This window comes from Sceloporus occidentalis, unplaced genomic scaffold (genome assembly GCF_023333645.1).
Source record: "Sceloporus occidentalis isolate IW3139 unplaced genomic scaffold, rSceOcc1.0.p SCAF_18, whole genome shotgun sequence".
NCBI lineage: Eukaryota > Metazoa > Chordata > Lepidosauria > Squamata > Phrynosomatidae > Sceloporus > Sceloporus occidentalis.
This window is the reverse complement of record NW_028316998.1, coordinates 14,684,554-14,708,905: the sequence shown is the minus strand read 5'-3', so window position 1 is coordinate 14,708,905 and position 24,352 is coordinate 14,684,554. Positions and strand designations below refer to the sequence as shown.

Below are 24,352 nucleotides of genomic sequence, written 5' to 3'. Positions count from 1 at the left end.
GCAGTAAAATGCACTGGATTATATTCAATGTGCATTTAAAAAAACATCGGGGACTAGACTGTGCCATTAATGCTTGTTTGGTTGGAACAGCACAAGATAGCTCACAGCAAACAAATGGAAATTTAAAGAAAGATTAAAGAAGCCAATAAAGAATTTTAGCTTATTTTTCAGCATGTATTTTCCTCTTACACTCTGCTCTGCTCCATATTCCAATGAATAGCCTGACCATCTAAAACACATCCCATTAATATTGTACTCCCTCTCCCCAATCACCCCAGAACCTCTTCTCCCTGTATGTCACATATGTATATGTTCATATATGTTCCATATATGTCACCAAATAGCCTGTCCTTCCAATATCTGCATTACTTGGATACGCCCTCACATTAGACATTTGATTTGGGTAAACTTTTTATTTGATTTTATTTATATACTGTGTGGAACAGCATTAACATTTTACATCATTCACCAACCACTTCTAATCATAGTACATCAAGTCTTGCTTGGATCTTGCCTTTTCAACCCAATGTGACACACAACTCCACTTTTGGCATGACTTGAAATGGTAAAGCTGTAGCCGTGGTAGTGAATGGAGAAGTCCATTCTAATTTGCTAATTTGCATTTAATTTATTATTTTAGCAATCCTTTTAAAAAGTCTCAACCTGATGCACCGAAAAAAACCCATCTATAATTGCCAGGGTAGAGCCTAGGATTAGTGGCACTTGTGTGCAGTATTTTTGTGTGCAGTATTTCCTTGGCACACTTTCCTGCATAACTAAAACACATGCACCTACTAACACGCACACCCTCTAAAGTGTCTCTTTTAAAATAAAAATTACAAAAAAAGAGTAATTTTAATGTAATGGTGAGCACATGCAGTAAAGTCAGTTTAGGGCTCGAGTACATAATCAATTTTTAGATTTCCAGTTACAGACCCTTTAACTTCATCCACATAAATAAACTGTAGTCGTCACCCAAATGATTAACGGTCTGTACTCTTAAATGTGGAGAATAGATTTATAATTTTCAACAGTATATTATCTGCAAAGCAGAAAATTTCCATACCATTTATAATGGATTTACTTCCAAAGTCTCCCCAGCACTGCAGTTGTAGTTTGGATTGCAATAAAGTTTTTGTCTTATACGTGACACTTGGTTACTATTTTGGATAGGATCATTTTATTTTAATGCAGATCACACGTTTTATAGTTCTAGACACTAAATAAACCCATGCAATGGTTTTTACAGGTTAAAATAGGCAATGTATGCATTTAAGGCCATTTTATGTACACGCCTTTTTTCAGCAGCCATTTTGACTTCATTCTTAGGATTTAGATAATCGTTCCTCTCAGCGGATGATTATCTATTAGAAATGTTCTTAGGGGCCTTGGAGCTCTGGGGGGCCTAGTTTGTACTTCTGAAGCTTCCTGAGGCAAAACTCACTCACTCTTACTTACCTTCTCTCCCATGCTCTCACTCTCTCAATGTCTTCTTTCTTTGTCCGCTTTACTTCAGCATCAGCTCCGTGAGGAAGCCTCCTCCTCAAGCTGGTAAAATATCTGCTGGCCGGATGGGCTAACATAACAAAGCTAGAACACGTACTAATGGCTGATAGGCAGCTTCCTAACCACATTATATTATGGAAAACTAGAACTGTTCTGAAAAAGAAAACTGCAAAATAACCTTGAAAATGTATTTTTTATCTGACACTAGTAATAATACAATTTGGCGGGAGTTTCTCTTTAATGTATGTCGACAGCCATCTGTATTCCCTGTCAGTAGGAATCTGCTATGAGTTTGCATGCATGTATCAATATAGATTGATTCATTTTAATTTAATATCAAAACACATTTTGAGTATTGTACTCATTTGTCACGTTATTTGTTTTGTTTATTAAAAGAATAGTCACATCAATCTGATCCTGCAACTCCTAAGACCATCCCTGGTTCTACTTCCCTCTCACCATACCACATGCCAGAAGTAGAAGAGTGTAAAAGGGAAAATAAAAGGCACCCTCCGATTCTTATCATTAGTCTAAATAATATAAATAAATCGTTCTTTTCTACTGATGTACTCTGTATTTAAAATAGTTCAGGAGTCATTTAGAGCAAAAAGGCTGAAGTTCATATAAATGAGGTGATAAGAAGGAATTTTGTATTCATTGTGGCCACATGAGCAAAAGGACAATGGACCTAATCACAGTGAAATGTCAGGTGAGGTACACAGGTCAGGCTGTAACGATATTGATAACAAAGACTGGAATGAGAGTTCAGTCGGCTACAATTCTAAGCAAATAAGTGTTACACTTATGCAATAATACAGCCCCTCAGTAATGACATATGGACATTACGGGGATCGCTCCGTAATATCATATAATATTAACAATTAACTAATAGTGCTTTGTAATTTCAAAAAAAGGTTGTGATTTGGACAAACTTTTCAAACATAAAAAAATTTCTTTATGCATTATATTGCAAGCAATCTCCGTTCCAGTTCATCCGAAAGGTGTTTGATGATGTTGAGGTCAGGACTGTGTGCGGGGCAGTCAAGTCCTTCCACACCAAACTCATCGACCCGTGTCTTTATGGACCTTGCTTTGTGCACTAGGGCTCAGTCATGCTGGAATAGAAAAGGACCTTCCCCAAACTGTTCCCACCAAGTTGGAAGCATAGCATTGTCCAAAGTGTCTTGGTATGCTGAAGCATTAAGATTTCCCTTCACTGGAAGTAAGGGGCCTAGCCCAACCCCAGAAATACACCCCCAGGCCATTATTCCTCTTGAGCCAAACTTTACAGTTGGCACAATGCAGTCAGCCAAGTAATGTTCTCCTTGATAAAGACCTTATTGTGAGGTCGAAACGTTGTTGCTGTCTTCCGTTAATAAATCTGCCTGAGCTGGAACCCTTGAGTGTCTGGAGCCTTTATTTATTTTGAAGTAATGTTCTCCTGGCATCCACCAAATTCAGACTTGCCGATCAGACTGCCAAACAGAAATGTGTGATTTGTCACTTCACAGAACACTGTTCCACTGCTCCAGTGGCAGTGTGCTTTTCACCACTCGATGCAACACTTTGCATTGTACTTGGTGTTGTGAGGCTTGCATGCAGCTGCTTGGCCATAGAAACCTATTCCACGAAGCTCCTGCCGCACAGTTTTTGTGCTGATATTAATGCCAGTGGGAGTTTTGAACTCTTCAGCTATGGAGTCAGCGCAGGGTTGGCGACTTTTATGCGCCTTAGCACTCGGTGACCCCGCTCTGTGACTTTACGTGATCGTCCACTTTAGTGCGGAGTTGCTGCTGTTCCTATACGTTTCCACTTTCCAATAATACCATTTACCGTTGACTGTGGAATATATAGCAGGAAACTTTTATAAATAAATGCTGCATTTGATACGCCACTTTTAGCTTTATTGACAGTCCAGACCCTTCCTAGAAGTAATTAATTAAATAAAATTTTACATTGTTCATATTTTTGCCTGGAGTACTTAAATGTCATGTGAGACAAAAGTGGATAATGATGGGCTGCTTCCATAGAAATGCAAAAACCTTTAGAGGGAAGACTAGACAGATCTACCCAGGACTATTTGATAAAGAGCTCAATTAATGTTTTATTTAAGTTGATGCTTTCTGTCCAGATATTTTTCTTTCCTCCTTCACAAGCATGCAGGCACCCTCGACTTTAAACAAAGAGGAGTACTATTTAATAAAAAGACGAGAACAAATGATTTCAAAACAAATTACATCAAAAACAAATTACATCACTTTTCTACATAGTCACCTTCCTTTTTCCCAACACCGTACCAACTTTTTAATGCCATCAGCAAAAAGATTTTTTGGTTGAACGCGTATCCACTGATGCACCTCTGCTTTCACATCATCATCGTCATGATGGATGATTCCACTGCGTACTCTGCCGCTTGCATTCGGGCTCGTGAACCCACGTTCATCACCAGTGAATATCTTCTGCAGAAAATCACACATTATATATATATATATTATATATATTACTGATTTAAAAACAACACCTCTTTTGTGTTACTTTGAGCTGAAAAATGTCAACTTTGGGTAAGTGACACATCTGCTGTAAGGTGAATATATAACAATTTGCAAAAGACATATCTGAAAATTCCATATTTTATTATCTTTTATTTATATTGTGATAAGGCGCAACATACAGTATATGCATACGTGGGAACTTTGTGATGTTGCGGGACACACAATATTGTTACACAACACTGCTCCCGCGACCCAGAGTTTCCCAAAGTGCCCCATAGGCTTCACCCGGAGTCTCCAGAGAGATCCCAGGTAAGCATACGTGGCAATTTTCTATAATTCCTATATACATTAAAGGGACACTCTGGTCAGCGAATTCACTTTAATGCATACAATAGTTCCCCTTAAATTTCTGTGGTGCCCCCTTTGTAAATCTATGGTAGCCGGAGCTCAGAAGTTCCCAGGTATGTACATCAGGGACGTGTGAACTCACAAATTTGCATTATAGTTCTTACCTTTAAGTTAATCATCCTTTTTGGTGGGAGCCGATGGGAGTAATTGGTTATTCAGGTTATGGTTGTTATGGTGCTGATTTTCAGATGAAGAATCCTTCACCATGCCAGATATCACTGCGGCTCAGAAACTGACCGAAAAATAGAAAGCACGGGTACATCTGAACAGTTTGATATTTTTGTATCTTGATACAAATGCAAAAATGTTGGCTAACTCAACAAATAGATAAGCTATTGTGCTTAGGGCCATTATGCAATCTCTGTTTGTTTTAACATTACTTCACAGAGCAAATCTTTTATAATAATTTAAAGATTTCAAAAAACAATATCTATGCACAAAATCAATGGGAGAATAGCGTTGCCACACAAATCAATCATGATTGCATGGTTATCTTACACCTTATATTCAGTAACCCAGATTTGTCCATCAGGTTTCCACACCACTTTACACCACTCCATCTGATGCTTGGCATTGTGTATAGTGATCTTTGGCTTATGTGTAGCTGCTCAGCCATGGAAACTCATTTTACGAAGCTCCTGGTGAACATTTCTTGTGCTAATGTTGCCTTCAGAGCAGTTTGAAACTCTGTACTGAGTGACAGGTGATTTTTATGTGCTATCTTCTGTAGCACTCAGCAGCTCCACCCTTCAAGTGGTCTACTGCTCCATAGCTGAGCTGTTATAACTCCTAGATGCTTCCATTTCACATTAATAGCACTTATACTGGTGCAGTTCAAAACTAGCAGGGCAGATATTTTATGGACTGACTTGTGGCAAAGGTGGCATCCTATGACAGTACCACATTTAAAGTCACTGAGCTCTTCAGTACAACTCATTCTAATATCAGTTTTATCCAAATTGGTATACTATTTAGATGTTTGTTTATAAAGTGAATGTAGCTCATTCCCAGTAAGCATTTATGCTTTACTTGAGTGATGATACATGAGGCTACTATAGGAGTACTTCAGCCCTACTTTCATGTTAAATGAATATTGCAGTACATTTTGCATGGACCCCAAAGCATTTTACTGCATGCTGATTGGTGCAGGTATAATTTATATGTTATGAGATGTCTGTCTCCTTTAACCCCTGCCCCAGCTCTCTTTACTGAAAGCAGAGGAGCGTCTGGCAGAACACTTCTTGCACATGCCCAGTAAAACTCCCATTCTAGCTAATGGGAGTCAAACTCCTACTTAAACCAATGGGTGTAACAGCAGCTTTGGCTAAGTACCTCTGGCCTTAAGGCTTGGATAGCATGAAGCACGGAGACACTGGAAAGCCAAGGTGGAGCCAGGTCCCCTAAAAAGGCCTGTTTTTTCTGGTGTTGAGGAGTTAGGTAGCTCTTTTGATTCAATATGTCAACCTTGCAAATTAAATAAAACAGTGAGGACATGGCAGAGTGCTGTATGTGTGCTTTTATATATTTAAATCATGCTTGTTACAGCATTTGTACATGCACCTGCCTTATGTAAATCATGTCTAGTTCATGCATTCACAAGGAACAGTTTTCATAAGGACCATTGCTAGAACCTTTTGGTTTCCACCAATAGAAAGTTAATACACTAGGAACATTGAGATAAAGTACTAAATCTACTTTATCTTTGAAGTCTGAAGTTCAACATTTCAGAACACTCGGTATTAACTGAAAGCTAACCCTAAACCTAAAAGCTTGGGGAAAATCATTTATAGGAAGGAATTCCGGATTCCATAATTCATTAGTGTTAGAATTAATTAGTGTTTTTAATCAATTATAAAACTTTACATAGTACACATTTTGTGATCATACAGTCTTGCTAATGCTATAATCGGTTTTCATTGTTAATATAAATGCAGCTAATTACTGAAAACCTTTTGTTGTTTTGCCATATTGTTTTGACCTAGACTTTGTCCGTGAAATTCCTTCAGGTGGTCTGATGCTAAAAAGGAAGGGGGGGGGCAGTTTTAATTTTGGGCGCTTAAAATCCTCTGCTATGCTGAATTGTTATCACTCCATTATTTCCAGACCCCTTTTTAATTGTCATGGGTGCTTTAGATTCATTTTTCAAATAAGCTGGGTCTTAGACCTGAGTTAGCATGAGTGTGTATGTGTGTTTGTATACGTGTGTTAGTATGAGTGTGTAACTGTGTGTTAGTGTGAGAATTTGCATGGAAATATGTGTGCTGGAGTGTATTTTAGTTATGAAGGTAAGGGGCAAGGAACTAATGGGGCCACTTGGCTTTACCTGCCCCCTCCCCGGCCAGAATGTGCCAGCACTCCCCTGCCTTTAATAGACCATCACAAAAATTATATTCTAATTACTTGCTAATGGTTGCAATCAAACTGTCCTTATAACGATTCTTATTAAAATCAAAATAGATTATTTAAATAATTCTATGTCAGGAGTTCAACATCTTCTGCATTCAAGCATGGATTTCAGCTCTGCTACATACCAGTTAAAAAAAATGACCAATCAGGATGCTCAGATATCATTTCCAAATTGGGTGATCTGAGAATTTGATCATTCACCCTAAAAACCCAGAAGCTCACAAACTTAACCTGAAAGCTCCTGAGTTTGTTAATTAGTAGTATTCCAATTAAAATGTGTAGGTTAATTAATTCCTGTCCTGTCATATCAAATTATTTTTCTGTGAAACAAGTTTTTTTGAGCGGCTAGTCTGTTTTGCTTCAAGACAAGAACACTGAAAGCTTCTTTTTTTGTTTAACCCTATGCAGTTTCGATTGTCATAGTAACAACCACTATGTTGTGACATGGGCTGAATTTCCATAGGCCCTCCCGATTTTTAGGTATTGTGTTGCTATGTACAATAAAAAGAATGGTTAGCGTACACTGAAAAGAGTTGCAAAGCTTACTCTGTGGTTGCTAAGGCAACTCAAACTTTATCTTGAGGCTTACAATATGCGATTCTAAAATAGTAATTTGCATGGTATCTCTTATTTGGTTAGTTTAATAACTTAAATTAAAAAAAAATGTATTTGTTTTTTCCTTTTCAAAAATAGAGGATAAAATCTGAATTTGCACTTTGCAAGCAAGGGTTTTTAAACTTTAATTTACATAAACGGAATTTATAGTTCACTTAAAGGAATTTTTTTATATTTTTTAAGTATTTTGACAAAAAAACCTAAAAATCGAAAATAAAAAATCTTAACCATTTATTTTGCTTGTCTGTAAAGATGTGTTTTTTTATTCTCAGCTGATAACCCACCAAATTCACTAAAAAATTAGAGGCCTAGTTATAATTGCCCTTTCTGCATCCCAGAATAACCTAGAAACTATAAATTTAGCTGGAGTTTGGCTGTATGGAGCTTTTTGTTTTTCTGTTACGTGAATGAACTGATAAAGTGTTGGATGTTTAGCACTTTTAGAAGATAATTAAATTTTAAAGGATATTCTTTAAAATTGGCAAATATAGTATTCCATTATAAATAATAAGGTCCTCCTTTTGGAAACTACTGACTGACAGGACTATTGATGGTGGACTGTATATCCTCATGACAACATCCCTTTCTTACACTATTGTAGTACTAGCAGACAACGTCGTGGGTTTTCATCCTCCAAAATCAAAAGGATACATGAGTTGTAGTAGAATTCATTTTACAAGCCCGTTGTTATCATAGGTGTCTTATTTAGTGAGGTTAAATACTTTTTGGGAGCTAAAGGGTTAATCCTTCAGAGCCATAAAGGGCTGATGGAATAAAGATTATAAACCTTGCGAGCCTCGCTGACGTAGAAAGGAATAATATAGTTTGTGCTGTAGGTTACACCTTTAGTACAGTCAGCATACTGTGAGACAGTGGAAAAGCACCATTTGTTAAGTCAGCATTTCAAGCAAAGCCATGATAGGTTTCATATATCAGTGTCTGGGGATAGCACTGTTTGTAATACGAGAACTCTGCTGTTGGTCCTTCGTTCTTTCATCTGGCAGTTCTGCACCGTACTGTGCCGGAGCTTGTGAGCATGTGTTAGAAAATCCGCAGTGATCCCCTCAAGCTGTAACAGGGAGGCTTATCGCGTGTAAAATAATCCCAGTCTAGGGGAGGCATTATTGCTTGACAAGGCTCAGGAGACCTTGTTCTTAAATATATTTTACATATAAAGTGGCCAGTCATATTGATGTCATATTGAGTGAAAACGAAAACAAAAATTAGTAATAGATGTGCTTAAAGATAAATGAAATGCACACAAATTTAAATTGGGAAGAAGCAGTCACTCTCACCACACTCTCTCACACGCTCTTTCAATGTCTCCCTACCTTCTCCATCGACTGCTCCTGTTTCCGTCTCCTTTCCAGCAGCCCTGCTTCTTCTCTTGCCTCCTCATGATCTTCTTTCTTCTGTCTTCTTTCTGCACCTGCTTCCCTGTGAACCATGCCTTCTGGAGAACTTCTGCAAAAAAGGCCAGAGCCTTTGGGCACACCCTCTCCCCCCATTGTAGGAATGAGGGGAGAGGCTGCCCCCGTGGCTCCAGCTTTTTTTATGAAAGTACTCCAAGAGGTCAGAATAATGCAGATAAATCTGCGGAGAAAGAGAAGTGCAGAAGCGCTTCTCTTTCTCAGAAAATCCGTCTTCATTATTCTGGCCTTTCGGAAAAGGGTGGAGAAATTGGTACAGCCTCTACCCCATTTCTCAAATTGGGGAAGAGGGTATGCCAGGAGGCTTCGCTCTTTTGCAGAAGTGCTCCGGGAGGCATGTATCACAGAGAAGCAGATGAAAAAGGAAGAAAGAAGATAGAAGAACAAAAAGAGGAAAGAGAAGAAGCAGAGCTGCAGGAAAGGAGACGGAAACAGGAGCAGTCGGCGGAGAAGGTAGGGAGACATTGGGGAGAGTATGAGAGACTGTGTGTGAGAGTGAGTGAGATAACCCCCATCTTCTTATATTCAGACTAAAGTTTAAGGGTTATCTTATAATAGAGCAAATACCTTAAAATAGGCCTCGTTGGCTGTGCATAATGCATAAAAATGTATAAAACTGTACGATTTACTGAAAGTCGTCTCATTGATTAAACTATGCATTACATTAGGCAAACTTAGACCTTGCAGGGGAAATTTGCCAGCATGGTCCCTTGGCTTGCCAGGAATGTTAGAACCAGCTGGTTCAAAAATCAGTTCCCATGGGTTTAATAATGATACTCTATCCTCTACTTATTTCAAGGAATTGATTAAACTGAGTGGTCACAGTAGGAAAAGGTCAACCTAAAATATTGGATATCATCAGATATAGCGTAACGAGAATATAGCTTGAATATATTGATTCTATTCATTGTTACATGTATCTACTTTGATATTAGTTTATTAAATTTCAACACTATAAATATATGTATATTCTTCAGTGTTGGATATATTGCCTTAAGCCTTTTTCTGTTTAGAAGGTTTCAGAGAACGGAGTAGATGATTCCGGCTCCTCTAGCCCAACAAGGAAGGTTATACTAAGGGATTGAAATTCCGATCCAGGCTCCATACCGTCTTGAACATCCCTCTGAGCGTATTTAATTTCTTGCCCCAGGAACTATTAAATAATCAACAACCAAAGCTGCATTATTAACAGCTCTCCCAGTGAAATCTAACTGGCTACCATCACATTGATAGCTTAACACAATGCGCAGCCTTAGTGAATTATTCAACCATATTTCTTACACATTTTAGAAGTAATATTAAATGTATGTGCATCTTATATGCTACAAATCAACTTCATGTATTTTGACTCCCACAACGTGTGACTGAATTATGAAAGAAGAAACTTCTCATGATAGATTTCCTTTGAAGTGGCACAAAGGCTCACTTTAAAAGGGGAAGTATCTTTAGAAAAAAAACTTTCAATGTTCAATACAGTGCTGTATACAGTAAAGTACTTTAGCATTTTATTTCATTTTCTTTCAATAAACTTTGAATCTGAAGACCTGGAGGCTGGCTTTGTTGTCATTCATATTTTATGTCACTTCCCCAGGTAACTGAAATTTCTCTAATCTCGCTAATTAAACTATGCATTACAGAGGACGAACGGAAGCTCACAGGGGATGGCTCTTCATAATTTATCGGGAAGTCAAGGGGTTGAAATCAAAACTCTCCTATCAACTCTTCCTTTAGTGAATATACCCAGATATTTTGCCTGAATGGATTAAAAAAACAAATATCACGGAGGACCTTGGCAATATAAATGGGCCAGCTTCAAGGGAGGTCTTTGACCACCTTGGCCAGCCAATTGAGAATTGTGGCAAACTAGGGAGATCAATCACAAAGCTTATGCCTTTGTAAAGTTTTCAACTAGACCTGTCAGCCTAGGCCACTGGCCAGATGTATGCCTTATCAGTATAGTGTGGTGTGTATCCCTCTTGAAACAACATGCAAGGGTGTCTCCATGTGGCCTGTAACAAAAGACGTAAACACTAGACAGGGCAACGTTAACTAGTTTGGCCTGTGGTGATTGTCAAGTTTTGGAGCATCTCAAATTTTTGCTTTTCGTCTCATTTAGCTCATTTTTATTAAGCGCTTGGGTCATATTTTGGGGTGGATCCACTCTTAAAAGTATTAGAAGCTAAAAAAAAAACCCAGAAAAATATGTCTGCCCTATAATCATTGTTGGTGTTCAGATACAAATAGATTCTTTTGATGTCAGCTTGGATTTGTTATTAAATGCTTTCGTAAACACAACCATTAATCTCATACTTTTAAAGACTATTATGTTAGAAAAAAAAAAACAATGTGAAAAAAATGCAATCCATATCCACAAATATCCCATATACAACAAAAAGAATGATCGTGTATTATTTCTGCTCTAGATCGATATACTCTTAAATGTGCTGCTGGGTTAGTTAAGCCTCATGCACTGGGATAAAGCAAGAAAGGGTTTGCTCAGGATTACGTTAAAAGGATTGCATTGATCTGCTTTGTAAGCAGAACTGTATTGCAAATATGGAAATCAATAGATTATGCTAATTTAGCACTAGATTTGGAAATAGTTGTTTGTCTCTGAAAACATTTTTGTTATTCTTGTTCATTCTCCTGAGCAAAAATTGTTAGCTTAAATTGTTCACTACATTTAGGTGAATCGCTATGGCTGAAAGAAAAATTGATCCGCATAGTGCATTCAGAATTATATTTTACTTATTGCGTACTTTATGGATCTGGATCTTAGTCTTGTAGTCAGACCTCTATTTGATGACCTTGAATATAAGATGAGGGGTATTTTTCAGAGCACTTGCTCTGAAAAAAAACTTGTCTTATATTCGAGCAAATACAGTAGATGGCACATAAGAACCTTTCGGCAAATCTAGTCTGCTCATCTTTCCATGTAAAGACTCAGACCTTAATCAGTCCTTGGTCATGTCTTAGCTTTAGGATGGCTTTATGCCTATCCCACACCTGTTTAAATTCACTTACTGTATTAGCCTCTATCACTTGTTCTAGGAGTCTGTTCTATTTATCTACCACCCTCTCCGTTTTACAGTAGATTACAATTCTTGTTCTAACAATTCTATTTTGAAATAAACTTCTGTCCTGTACGTTAACATATTTAAATATTTTTATCACATACATTCATTACATGAAGATCCTTTAGTCTTTCCTGACATGACACGTGACACTTTCATATAAACCAAACAAACTCCTAGAAAAGAAATCAGGGAGGGAATGGGGACGCCTGAAAAAGTTATTCTTACTGTGCACGTGCACATCCTGGATAATCAAGTGACCCAATTAGCAAAATCTTGTCACTTTATTAAGAAAGCACTCCCTACGATCTAACAGTGTCCTTCAAGACTAATTAGCCTTAAACTGTTATTAGTGCTTCTTTATCTCATGTGTCAAATGGAGACAATTAGTTTTCCACAATGTGCTGAAGACATTGATTCATAAACATAAATGTTAATGAATATTGTTGGAAGCTTATTACGGATTAGCAGAAAATGAACTGCCACTGTTCCAATTTTTGTAGAGAATTGAAATCCCTTGTTCTATGAACTCAGGTTAATTAACAATACTGTTTATATATACGGTATATTTAACATGTTTAGAGCCAAAGGAATAAGGAGCACATACTGTGCTTCAGGGTTAATTTGGATGTAACTATAGGAAAGGTGGATATTTTCTTGGTGCCCTATATTTTTATATACCACAAATTACATTAGGCTGTAAAAGTCCTCCCTGCATCAACATTATTTATATTGCTAATATAATGTAACTGTTTGTGATAATATTTTATGCTCAGTTTCCACACCTGGATGATTGTACATATGAAAATAATATATTGCTAATTGTTTTTCAGGAACACATACAGACGATAGACCGAGAAGTTAATGTCTTTGTGGAGTATTTGTTTGGACCAAGAGGTTAGTAATATGAAATACTATATCATAACGGACAAGATATTAAAAAGCAAATTCCATTTCCATTAACAAGATAGATATGTTTGTATTGCGTTGGTCTTCAGGGATGATTTTCACCCGTGTTATACTGAAATATTGAGCTTCTAACAAAGGAATATATAAGTATTTTAATTTGTCGTTACAGACACAAGTTGACTTCTGTGTCTGCTTACAAATTTATCTATGTCAGACTTTTAAATAATTGTTTATAAATCTCGACTCATCCTCGCTTGTGGGTTTACTGCTGTGCACAATGTACAATATCCTAGTAAGGAGTCATAATTACCAGCACACCTCTCAATTGAACTAGAGTCTCCATATAAAGCCTTGATTTCGCAGGTCTTTGGGTCGGTTTCTTTTTCTTTGGTTTCTTTTTTCTTTCTGCCTACTTTGCCCCCGCTCCTGCATTCTCGTGCAAAATCACTCACAGAAAGAAGGAGATATCTTGGATTTCTCCAAAACCTTGTTGAGTTACTCTTAGTGTCTAAAGTATGCTCAAAACATCCGACATTCCATTAAATGTTAATTCACAGTAAAAAGAGTAGGCAGAAACAATATGACATCTGGTTTTATAAATATATACCTTTCAGAATTATGCATTCCATTGCTTAACAAAATTCATGTGATTAGATCTCAGTATCTCGTTCAGCCTGTGCCCTAAAAAGTCAAAAGTGTATGTCTCATTCTGTTGCTATAAAAAGCTGAAGTCTGGGTATTTATCATTAATCAGGGCTGGACTGGGATGATGGCGTCACAACAGCACCTATAGTGGACCGGTATAAATCTAGTAGGGCAGGAATTTCATGAACTGACTTGTGACAAAGGAGGTAGCCTATCACAGTACCAAGCTCTTTAGTATGATCTACTGCCAATGTTTGTCTATGGATATCACTGCCCATGTAATTGATTTCATAAATCTGTTAGCAATGGGTGTGGCTGAAACACATAATCTTAATAATTAGGAAGGGTGTCCAAATACTTTTGCAACACATGAAGCCTGAGCTTGCCACTCCACTAACACCAAGTTTGTACCCCAAGTAAAGTTGTGTTATGTGACCCGACTAAGCTCCACCTCACTGGGGAGGCCAGACCTGTTTGAAAAATTAGGACAGACCTGGGGGGCAGTTGCCTTCCTGGGCCAGCCTGTCCCAGTTTCAGACACTAGAAAGTAATTTTATTTTTTTTCATCAAATATTACTTTGCAGTCTTCCATCTGCTTTATTGTATTTTTTACAGTACGTTACTGATAATATAATGTCTGTATGCCTACTATACTTATATTTCTGCACTTATTGTATTTCATGTAAAGCACTAAGTACATCTTCTAGAGCTAAATAAATAAAAGCATACATATTACACATGTTACTACCATATTTCATTAATATTTGGAGTTAATTTTTATTTCACACTAAAATCTCAATACTAATTATATATATATATATATATATATATATATGTAAAGTTTTAGTAACTAAATCATATACCATCTTATGTTTAAATATCTGTTTCTAATTACATTGTGCCTAATCAACATCAGATGAGTGTATTTCATTGTAAGGAATCTATAATATTTTTAGCAGCATTTAGTGTCCAGGTGTATGATAAGTGTATGACAGTGCTGCATTGGTCACTTCACTGGTTTTTTCTTTTTGCCTTTTCAGATCCTAGAGTCAAAGGATGGTTTATGCTGGACTCCTACTTACCAACCTTTCTTCTGAGTGTGCTATATTTAATTTTCATATGGTTGGGGACCAAATATATGAATGACAGACCAGCGTTCTCACTCAGGGGTCATCTAATTGTTTACAATCTTGGAGTTACCTTGCTTTCCTTGTACATGTTAATAGAAGTAAGTTTGCTCTCTAGTGCTCCATGTGTATATGTACATTCTTATTTCACAGTTTTGATAAAGATGTTAAGACAAAAATACCAAAGAGTAGGCGGTATTTGCAGTTGGCTCGGCTTCAGCTCTCGCTTCTGTCCTCTTGAGGACGGAGGCTGATTAAATCAATGGCTTAAGCCCACACCCTGGTTTATTAATTTTGTCAATAGTGTATAAAGACATTTGCCAATCTCTTGTATGTGTTGAAATATATATGTAACACAGGATACATAGAGATCAGTGCGGAATAATAATAATAATAATAATAAGAAAAGTATTTAAAGGGTCACAGATATGCTATCATTTCATCAGGGGGACCCTGAAGTTACAAGAAGGATCCTAGGGGTAGGCATTGAAAGGATCTCTAGTTGTGAAAAATGAAAAAATATGATAAAAAATGTGAAAGCTTTGTACACATCAAAGCAGTAATATAAAACTTAAACCCAAGGACTCAAAAAATATATACTGCGATATCCTGTGCCTTGAGGTCCACCTCTGTTGTTCCTGGAGTAACATGACCATCGCCTCTTCATGAGTTCTGGAGGCCTTCTCAAAAGATAGGTGTTGCAATGCACAGTATATCGCTAATTTTATAGGATATAATATACATGAGTTATGTATAATATGTACATAGAATTTAATTCTTTAGAGTCTCGCTGTGCTTTTATAACAATCACAACATGAGGAACATGCACAGAACAAATGCAAATTAAGGCATGGTGTGTTCCATTCCTACACAAAATAAAACAATTTATGTAGATAATAATGTCCACTAACTACCCATTTATAGCAGAGTAAAGTGACCTCTGTGGTTGTTCTAATTCAATATTCTTTCTTCGGACTACATTAGAACATTCAACACATTTACTTCTTTTATGGGAAAGCTAAGCAAGTCAGCAGAATAGGGAATGTACTAGCACATTGTGTGAATGTACTGTGCGTGAAAACAAAGGCACTCTTAAGAGGGCTGCCTTCAAAAAAGACATGCTGAAAAATGTGAGCTAGAGAAATGCCATACAGTTAGAGGGCATTCAAAGCAAGAACAAACAGGGCTACATATTCTTTTTCCATTCTAATGCAATGCAGTCCCGTCCCAGGGCTCCGGTGGGTTTTAGACCATTTAATTCCATGCATTCATTTTTTTGGACTTCAAGGTGTAGATCCTTTACGGTGAGCTGCAGTTTGTCCAGTTTGAGTTTAGACAGGGTAGGTCCACACTAAAGTTTTATTTGCACGCATACTTAAAAACTTAAGTGTGATATCGTGGAGCATTTCACCCTACCTTCCTATTTATGCATGTACAGCCACAATTGTACATACAGAGTGGACACCAGTTCTGTGAATTAACAAATAGATACATTTGCAACCCATAACTAAGAGACACAGTTATCTGTCAAGCCTCATTTTACCTTCATTTCTCAGAAAGATAAATTGACCGATTATTATTTACTCAGTGGGGTACATGGTCCACTTCACTGTAGGCTGTGTGTTAATCTGGCCAGTATTCTGAATGTTACTGGTGCTACTATGACCTTTTCAGCAGTTCGGTATAAAGAACTTTGCTTGTGTTCTGCACGTTAACAAATTGTGCTGGATCATGGAGTCAAATGTTATCACATTTAAAGTGCACCTGCCATCAAAAAATGACAGTGTCAGACATGGAATACTATTTCACCTAATTACATTGTGCTAGCCAATGTGCTGGTAAACCTATAGATTGAGATTGGCAGGTGGTCAGATATACCTTGCAAAAACAAAAATAATCTACTCGTGCATCTTGTTTTTTTCCCCTCATCCCTCATCTAGATTATTTGCATTGGTCTCAGCTGGAATTGGTATGGTTCCCAGTAAAGAAAATTTTGAGATTATATATGTATGCAAATAAAAAAAAATCCCCCAAAAAGTTCCTACCAGCTAAAACTAGACCTAAGTGTAAATTAAATAGAACTAACAATAGCCAATATCAGTAGCAGGCTGTATTCTGGCCAAGACCGACTAGGCTAGGGTGGTGGGTCTAGGGTGAGGCAACTCTCTGCTGCTGCACAGTGGGCCAGTTACAAGGGAGATATTTGATCTCCCCAACTGGCCCATTTAGAGTATGGTGGACAACCTTCGTTCCGTTTTACCTAGCATGTTTCACGATTTGCCTAGTATGTGTCTTTAAAGGGACACAAGCCATTATAGGTCACTTGGTAATGAATAAGATATGTCCCTTTAAATTTCAGTGGTATAGCCCTTGTAAATGCATGGAGGGGTTCTGCAGGATCCCTATGGGATAAATAGTTGGCATCCTTGGGTTTTATCATATACTCAGGAACTGCATACTTGCTATCCATGATCAAGTGTGTGCCAGAGCTGTATTAACAGTCAAACAGTCTCTGGGAATCACTTATGTGTGCCAAAGGTCGTCAGCCTAGGAACATAAGGACAAGTGCCAGTTACATTCAGCTCATACACTTGCTAAGAATAATGAGGTTTGTTTTCCAATGCGCAGACAAAACAACCTTTTTTCTTGTAACATGCAAATTATGTGGCCGTACCAGAGGCATCTGCATTTTCCCAGTGCAACGTTGTTAATAGATAATTATTTAGGTCATTTTTGGTCTCCCATATACCAAATGGGCATCTGCACTTGGTCCAGCCACTTGAGCGTCCTACAAATGCACATTTGCCCCCCCCCTCGTCACAGACGTAACTGCATAATCTTTGTCATCTGTACTATACATATCTATACTCAATATCCCTGGATATTAAGATACAAGGCAGGGACAGGCTGGTCAGTAGTTGGGAGGGACATTGCCTCCAAAGCAGAGTATACAATTCTATTTAAAACCTTAATATTCCAAATACATTTGTCACTTAACCAGTAGAAAGTGACCCAGCAATTAATAACGGTCCTATAGAAGAAGTAATTTGTACAATTGTTCTATTGAGAGAATATGACCTTTCATTGCACGATAGCATATATTATGTGCATGGATAGGGCTATTCAGGATTAAGTGCAATGCATTTTTGTTGAGGGCTGCCCTATATTGTCCTTGGCCTGTCCCAATGCAGCACCCTAGCTACCAGTTACCTCTGTTACCATCCTCTTAAGGGCATACGGCACTCATACAACATGCTATGGATGCTATACCGGCTAGGCACAGACCTCCATAGTGTCAGCTGGTTGGGCCCTGTAACCATACTAGAGTTAAGGGCGCACTGAGGAGTCTGACTGCCCAACAAGCCTAAGCAACTGACTCTGTGCTCTAGCAGATATATATAAAATGTTTCTATGTCCCTTAAACAACCCAGTTAATAGGTGGCTTACATTAAAATACACATGCAAGGTAAAAGGTAACCTCTAATGGTAGAGGAATGTCATATGCACATTAGAGTAAGACCATCTTCCCTGCTTGTGGTAATATAAATAAACCAGCACATTGCTGGTTGCCTTCCTTTCTGGAAGTATGTCATCTCTATCAATTAATTTTACACAGTCCTACTCTATGCAGAATTAGTTACCGTATATATGTGCTATTGATTGACCCTGAGGGATGTCCTTTTGTATAAATGACAGGTAGCTACTACTAGAAATAGGCATTATCTTATTACAAACAATGTTATTAAACAGGTTATTATGGGACATGATGCTGACGTACGATACAAGGGTACAATACGCGATAATTTGGATGTGCTATGCGTTTTTTATTCCCAGTGGAAACATACAACCGTCGATGGTAGAGAGAATCTTCATCTCTCCCACTAGGTTTATGAGGAGATCAGCTATAACACAGTGCCACATTATGCTGGCCAACACATATGGACACATATTATCAATTTATATGAACAATAAGTATCAGATTACATTGAACCTCAATCATTCCTGTGATTGTAATACTTCATGATGACAAATCACAGTGTGGAATATTTGCACCAGGTGAAGTCTTATTATTACGCAAGTTGGTGCTATTGCTCCTGGTCCTCAGTCATGTGCAGGATGAAACTGCAGTGCTTTTGTGTGTATTCTATTTACTTCCAAATTGGTAATTTACATTTGCTTCATTTTTTTTAAAGCTTATTCTTTCAACATGGGAAGGAGGATATAATTTACAGTGTCAGAACCTGGACAGTGCAGGAGAACCAGACATTCGGGTGAGCTGTAACAGTTTTTGCTTTAATGCTTTAAATCTATGTAAAAATCACACTGCATATGTATATTTTTTATTTTGCTGTTGAATTCATACATTTGCTAATCTGATTTATTTTTAATAGTCCCATCATGTTTGTTGCAAACATATAAAAAGGGGAAGCTATCATAATAGATTCTCCCACTGCCACTTCTCTACTGCTTTGTATCAAGGCTATTAATTGATTAGCTTTGAGATTTACTGACTTATTTTTTAAATGATTATTACAGGTAGCCAAGGTGCTATGGTGGTACTACTTCTCCAAAGCAATTGAGTTCATGGACACTGTTTTCTTTGTTCTTCGGAAAAAGAATAGCCAGATTACATTCCTTCACGTTTACCACCATGCCACAATGTTTAATATATGGTGGTGCGTCCTGAACTGGATTCCATGTGGACAGAGTAAGTCTAATGCAAGGTACTCAGGTACTGACCTTAACAGTGGCCAAGCCCTCCAGGTATAGAGGTCCTTCTATGTGACAATACAAACATGTAGGGGACATATTAGCCAGCCCCCCCCCCCAAAAAATAATTTGGAAGGCAAATTATTTTGATGAATAAAAGAACAAAAAAAGCGATGAAGACATAAAATGGGGTGGCGGGTAGTTGTTATACATAAACAGTAATTATTTTGCCAAATAGTATGAGTGGAATAATTAACATAGCAAACTGAATGCTCCTGATGATTACACCACCTTCACCATTTTTCACAAGAATAGTTATGTATACCTAAACCTTAATATATTTTGTTTTTCATTGATTTTGAAAGAACATTTTAGAACCTCACCTTAGGACACAGAACATGCAGTAATGTTATCGTTTTACTCAAAATTGATTGGGTAGGCTTCACTGGTGATCTGCTAAGAATGCCAAAGAATATTAATAGTGTTTTGCCTCCTAAAATGTCATCCATTTTTGGAATCGTGTGTTTGTGTAACATATAACTAAAGCAAGAACAGAAACAAAATGCCAAGGTTACCAAAACCAGCTTAAGATGCTGCACTACTAATCAGAATACCAAATTATTGGGTCTACTTTCCAATGAACAATGTAGAAAGAAGAGTATAATTAATGGGGATATGATGTGTCTCTTTTACAGGTTTCTTTGGGCCCACACTGAATAGTTTTATCCACGTCCTCATGTACTCATACTACGGCTTATCAGTTATTCCATCTATGCACAAATACCTGTGGTGGAAGAAGTATCTAACTCAGGCACAACTGGTACAGTTAATAAGGATTTGTTTTACCCATTTCTTTGCATTATACATCTGTCCTTATGTGTTCCCCACAAGTGAAATTATTGTGATTGGTGCAAATAACACAATATGTATGTATAAATGTGTACAAGCTAGACTCTGATATGAAAAAGAATCAGACTCTAGGTATCTTCCATAAGCAAAACATGGGCACGATAAAGTCATATTGATCAAGCAAACATATTTACAGAATTAAGAGAAACTTAGTCCTATATATCATATTAATAGTCTTATTTACTATTATCCCTTTACAACATCCTTTTCCATGCATGGTTCTACCCAGCAAAACATTTACAGTGCACGCCTCAATTTGACACACTTGTTTACTTAACTCTACTGTGCTTAGCAGTGGCCTAAAATCAGACATCTGGGTAGCTTTTGTATTACAGAATCAGCCACGCTTGGAAACACAGACAGTATATACACACACTATATGACCAAAAGTATGTGGACATCTGACCATCACACCTAGGTCACACAAGAGTTTGGAGTATATCTGTGGGAATATGTGCCTGTTCAGCAAAAAGAACATTTGTGAGGTCAGACATGGAAGTTGGATGAGAAGGCCTGGTTTTGTCAGCATTCCAATTCATCCCAAAGGTGTTCAGTGGGGATAAAGTCAGGCCTATGTGCAGGCCACTCGAGTTCTTCCACCACAAACTTGTCAAACAATATCTTACTAGACCTTGCTTTGTGCACAGGTGCCCAGTCATGGTGAAACAGGAAATGCCTTCCCCAAACTGGTGCCACAAATTTGAAAGTAGAGCATCGTCCAAAATGTCTTTGTATGTTGTAGCATTAACATTATCCTTCACTGGAACAAAGTGGCCTAGCACAGACTCTGATAAGCAACATCAGATTATTATCCCTTCTCCACCAAACTTTACTGTAGGCAATATGCATTGCTGTAGGTAGGGTTTCCTGGCATCTGCCAGACACAGATGTGTCCATCAGACTTCCAGTGATTCATCACTCCAGAGTACATGTTTCCAGTCCAGTGGCAGTGTGCTTTACACTACTCCAGCTGACACTTGGCATTGTACATACCGATTGTGTGCAACTTCTTTGCCATGGAAACCCATTTCATGCACAGTTGCTTTCGCTGCCATTGCTTCCAGCGGCAGTTTGAAACTCTGTAGTGAGTGATGCTACAGCGGACAGGCGATTTTTAGGCTTTAGGCGCTTCAGCCCTTGGCATTCCAACTTCGCTTCAGGGCTGAGCTGTTACTCCTAGATGCTTTTACTTGAAAGATAGTACTTACAGCAGATGGGGCAGATCTAGCAGGGCAGAAATTTTCACAAACTGACTTGTGGCAAAGGTGGCATCCTATGACAGTACCACATTTAAAGTCACTGAGCTCTTCAGTACAAGGCATACTACTGTCATTGTCTATGGAGATGGCAGCCTGTGTGGTTGATTTTGAAGTTGGATGGAGTCTTTTGGCCACACTGCAAACCAAAAGATCCTCCCACTATGTAACAGTTGATTTTGTATCAGTACATTTTCTATGCTGATGATTCTCTACAATGCATCCAGAACTACAAAATGTAAATTAAGAAATATTTTAATCTATTTTATGGTGTCATTACAGATCCAGTTCTTACTCACTATTACGCATACTCTTAGTGCAGCGGTTAAACCTTGTGGGTTTCCATTTGGCTGCTTGATGTTCCAGTCATCATACATGACAACACTGGTCATTCTATTTGTAAACTTTTATTTGAAGGTAAGTAGGAAAACCCTATATTATTTGAATGGCTTATTTTCAAGTGGGGCATAATACTAATAGATTTTGGTGTTCCAGACAATGCTGGCTGCTGGACATTCAAACATGCTTTCTACAGAGCCAGTTCTTACAGAGTTTTGGACCCGCGTTAGGCCAAAACCTATGTTTTTCATTTTGCTTGCTTCAAGGTAATTCATATTTAAAAATGCACGCTTGAGCTACCGGAGTTATCAAAAGGGATGAAAGCAGGCCCGGACTGGCCATCGGGCACGCCAGGCGGCCCAGGGCCGGATTGACGTAGAGGCTGATGGAGCTGAAGCTCCAGGCCCCTACCTTAAAATAGGCACAGTCAGGACCGCATTAACGCAGGGCATAAGGGGCACCTGCCCCTTAAGCCCGCAGCAACTACGACCTGGCCCGCCCCCACCAGGGCCGGCCTTAGGGGTGTGCGGCCGCACAGGGCTTAAATTAAAACATCGGGGGGAGAGGTTTTATTTTATTTTTTTTACTTTATTTCACATCCTCCATGTTAAATAAAGTTTTTTTTACTTTATTTAACATGGAGGATTTTAAATAAAGTTAAAAAAAAACAACAAAAAAACCCGATGTTTTAATTCGGCCGCACACCCCTAAGGTCGGCCCGGGTGGGGGCTGCCCAGCCCCCTAGAGTGGCGGGCCCGGTCGCAGTTGCTGCTTACTCCGGCAACAAGGTAAGAAGGTTGAGGGAGAGGGGATAGCTGGTGAGAGAGGGTACATATTGAGAAGTGGGGAAGGGGGTACATAGGGATAAGGGGAAACATAGTAAGAAGGGGAGAGGGGGTATTGTGAATGTGTATGAGAATGAATGAATGAATGAATAAATGTGTGGATGAATTGTGTGAATGCGTATGAGAATTAATGGATTCATGTGTGGATGAATTGCTTGAATGATTTGTGAGACTGCATTAATGAATGTGTGTTAATGATTTGTGTGAATGAGTGAGTAAGTGTTTGTGTCTATCATGAATGTTTAAGTGATTCGGGGAAATGCAAAGATGGTACATGAAGGGTGGGCTTTAACAATAAATAAATAAAAATGGGCTGCTCAGTCTTAAATGCCCAGGCCTATTTTTTGTCCCAGTACGGGCCTGGATGAAGGGAACCAATTACAACATACAGGGCTAGGTTTGGAGGGCAACCATGGGGAGGGAGATAGAGTTGGCAAATGGTGAACGGTTGGCTAGAGGGTCCAATCAGAAATTCCCACCTCCAAGCCATGCTGCAGAAGTTCTAGCTTTATTCTACAGAGAGAGAGAGACGTTTCCCACACACTTATAAAGCAAATGTACAATCGTTTAACATTAAACTTCTGATGGACCTTAGTCTGGTTTTGTCACATTGTTTTCTTTTTATTCTCATCTAGACATACAGAAAGAATGCTTACAAAAGTGGCCCAAATGGAACAGAAGCACTTACAGAACAGAAGAATGGATATCATAAAGACTATGCCTATGCCAGCAATGGGGTTCTGCATAAGAAGGAAAACTAGCTGATCATATCAAATTGAATGATGATTAAACACACAATCCCTGTTTAAAACAGTGTTAAAACATGCTGATAGCCTTCAAAGAAATGTAAAAACAAAGTAATAATCATCCAAACTCTATTAATGTGTTGACATGTAGGTTTTGACAAATTGAAACCTGAGGTTCTGTTGTCAGTTTGCCACAATAACTAATATAATACAGAACTGTAGTCCAGAAAATGCCTTATTACCCTCCTGCTAAAATCCTTTACATTTTTAAAAGTTTAACTGTGATATAGGGCTTTATATGTACTAAAATTCTTAATTATTTGGAAAAGACTTGCTTTATGTTACTCCCCAACTGACCAAATCCTGGACATAAAGAAATGGTTCAATTGTTGTGGATTTATACGATAACTGGCTGAAACACTTTACTAGTTCCACAATTTCTATTGTGCTTCCTAGCTAGAAACAGGCATGTACAGATAAAGGTGGTCATGCAGCTGCCGGAGAGCACAAGATGGATTGGACAACTTAAGTCCATGCACAAGATGAGAAAGCCCATCTCCAGAGACAAACATTGAAATATAGAATTTGATGGCAGATAAGTACCAGTTAACCCATCTACTCCCCACATACACCAAATGACAGTGCAGCTCATGCTCCTCTCCTGGAAAACCAGACCAGGGCAGATTTTGTGATTGAGATTATCTCCAACACTATTTAGATGGAAATTAAAAAAACAAACATACTTATAATCAAAGCACACAGCTAGACAGTCTAATAAGAGCTCTGTGGATTTCCTCTTTTGGTTGTATTAAAATCCATCGCTGCCATGTTTAGCGTCACAATGGACACCATTTTACCATAAAGTCAATTAAGGAAGAATTACTTAAATATAACAGGTGCAAGGGAGTTAATTTTGTGGACTCTCCCCAGTGGTC

The 24,352-nt window shown here is 38.1% G+C and overlaps 1 protein-coding gene across 1 annotated transcript; it reads left to right on the top strand.

Annotated features, from left to right (window-relative positions):
• The first annotated feature begins 2,188 nt into the window (after positions 1-2,188).
• Positions 2,189-23,432, top strand: LOC149302693 (very long chain fatty acid elongase 2-like). The gene is made up of 8 exons (XM_089482315.1): positions 2,189-2,215; positions 12,765-12,828; positions 14,526-14,713; positions 18,806-18,883; positions 19,149-19,320; positions 20,018-20,142; positions 21,770-21,904; positions 23,307-23,432. Exons 1-8 carry the CDS (start codon positions 2,189-2,191, stop codon positions 23,430-23,432), a joined length of 915 nt encoding a protein of 304 aa, XP_089338441.1.
• The last annotated feature ends 920 nt before the right edge of the window (positions 23,433-24,352 follow it).

What these genes read in the sequence shown, in the direction of transcription:
- LOC149302693 (XM_089482315.1), top strand. Translation starts at nt 2,189, where the DNA reads ATGGACCTAATCACAGTGAAATGTCAG. An exon ending in GTATTTGTTTGGACCAAGAG is followed by an intron (nt 12,829 to 14,525) that starts GTTAGTAATATG and finishes TTGCCTTTTCAG; the next exon opens with ATCCTAGAGTCAAAGGATGG. An exon ending in CAGGAGAACCAGACATTCGG is followed by an intron (nt 18,884 to 19,148) that starts GTGAGCTGTAAC and finishes TGATTATTACAG; the next exon opens with GTAGCCAAGGTGCTATGGTG.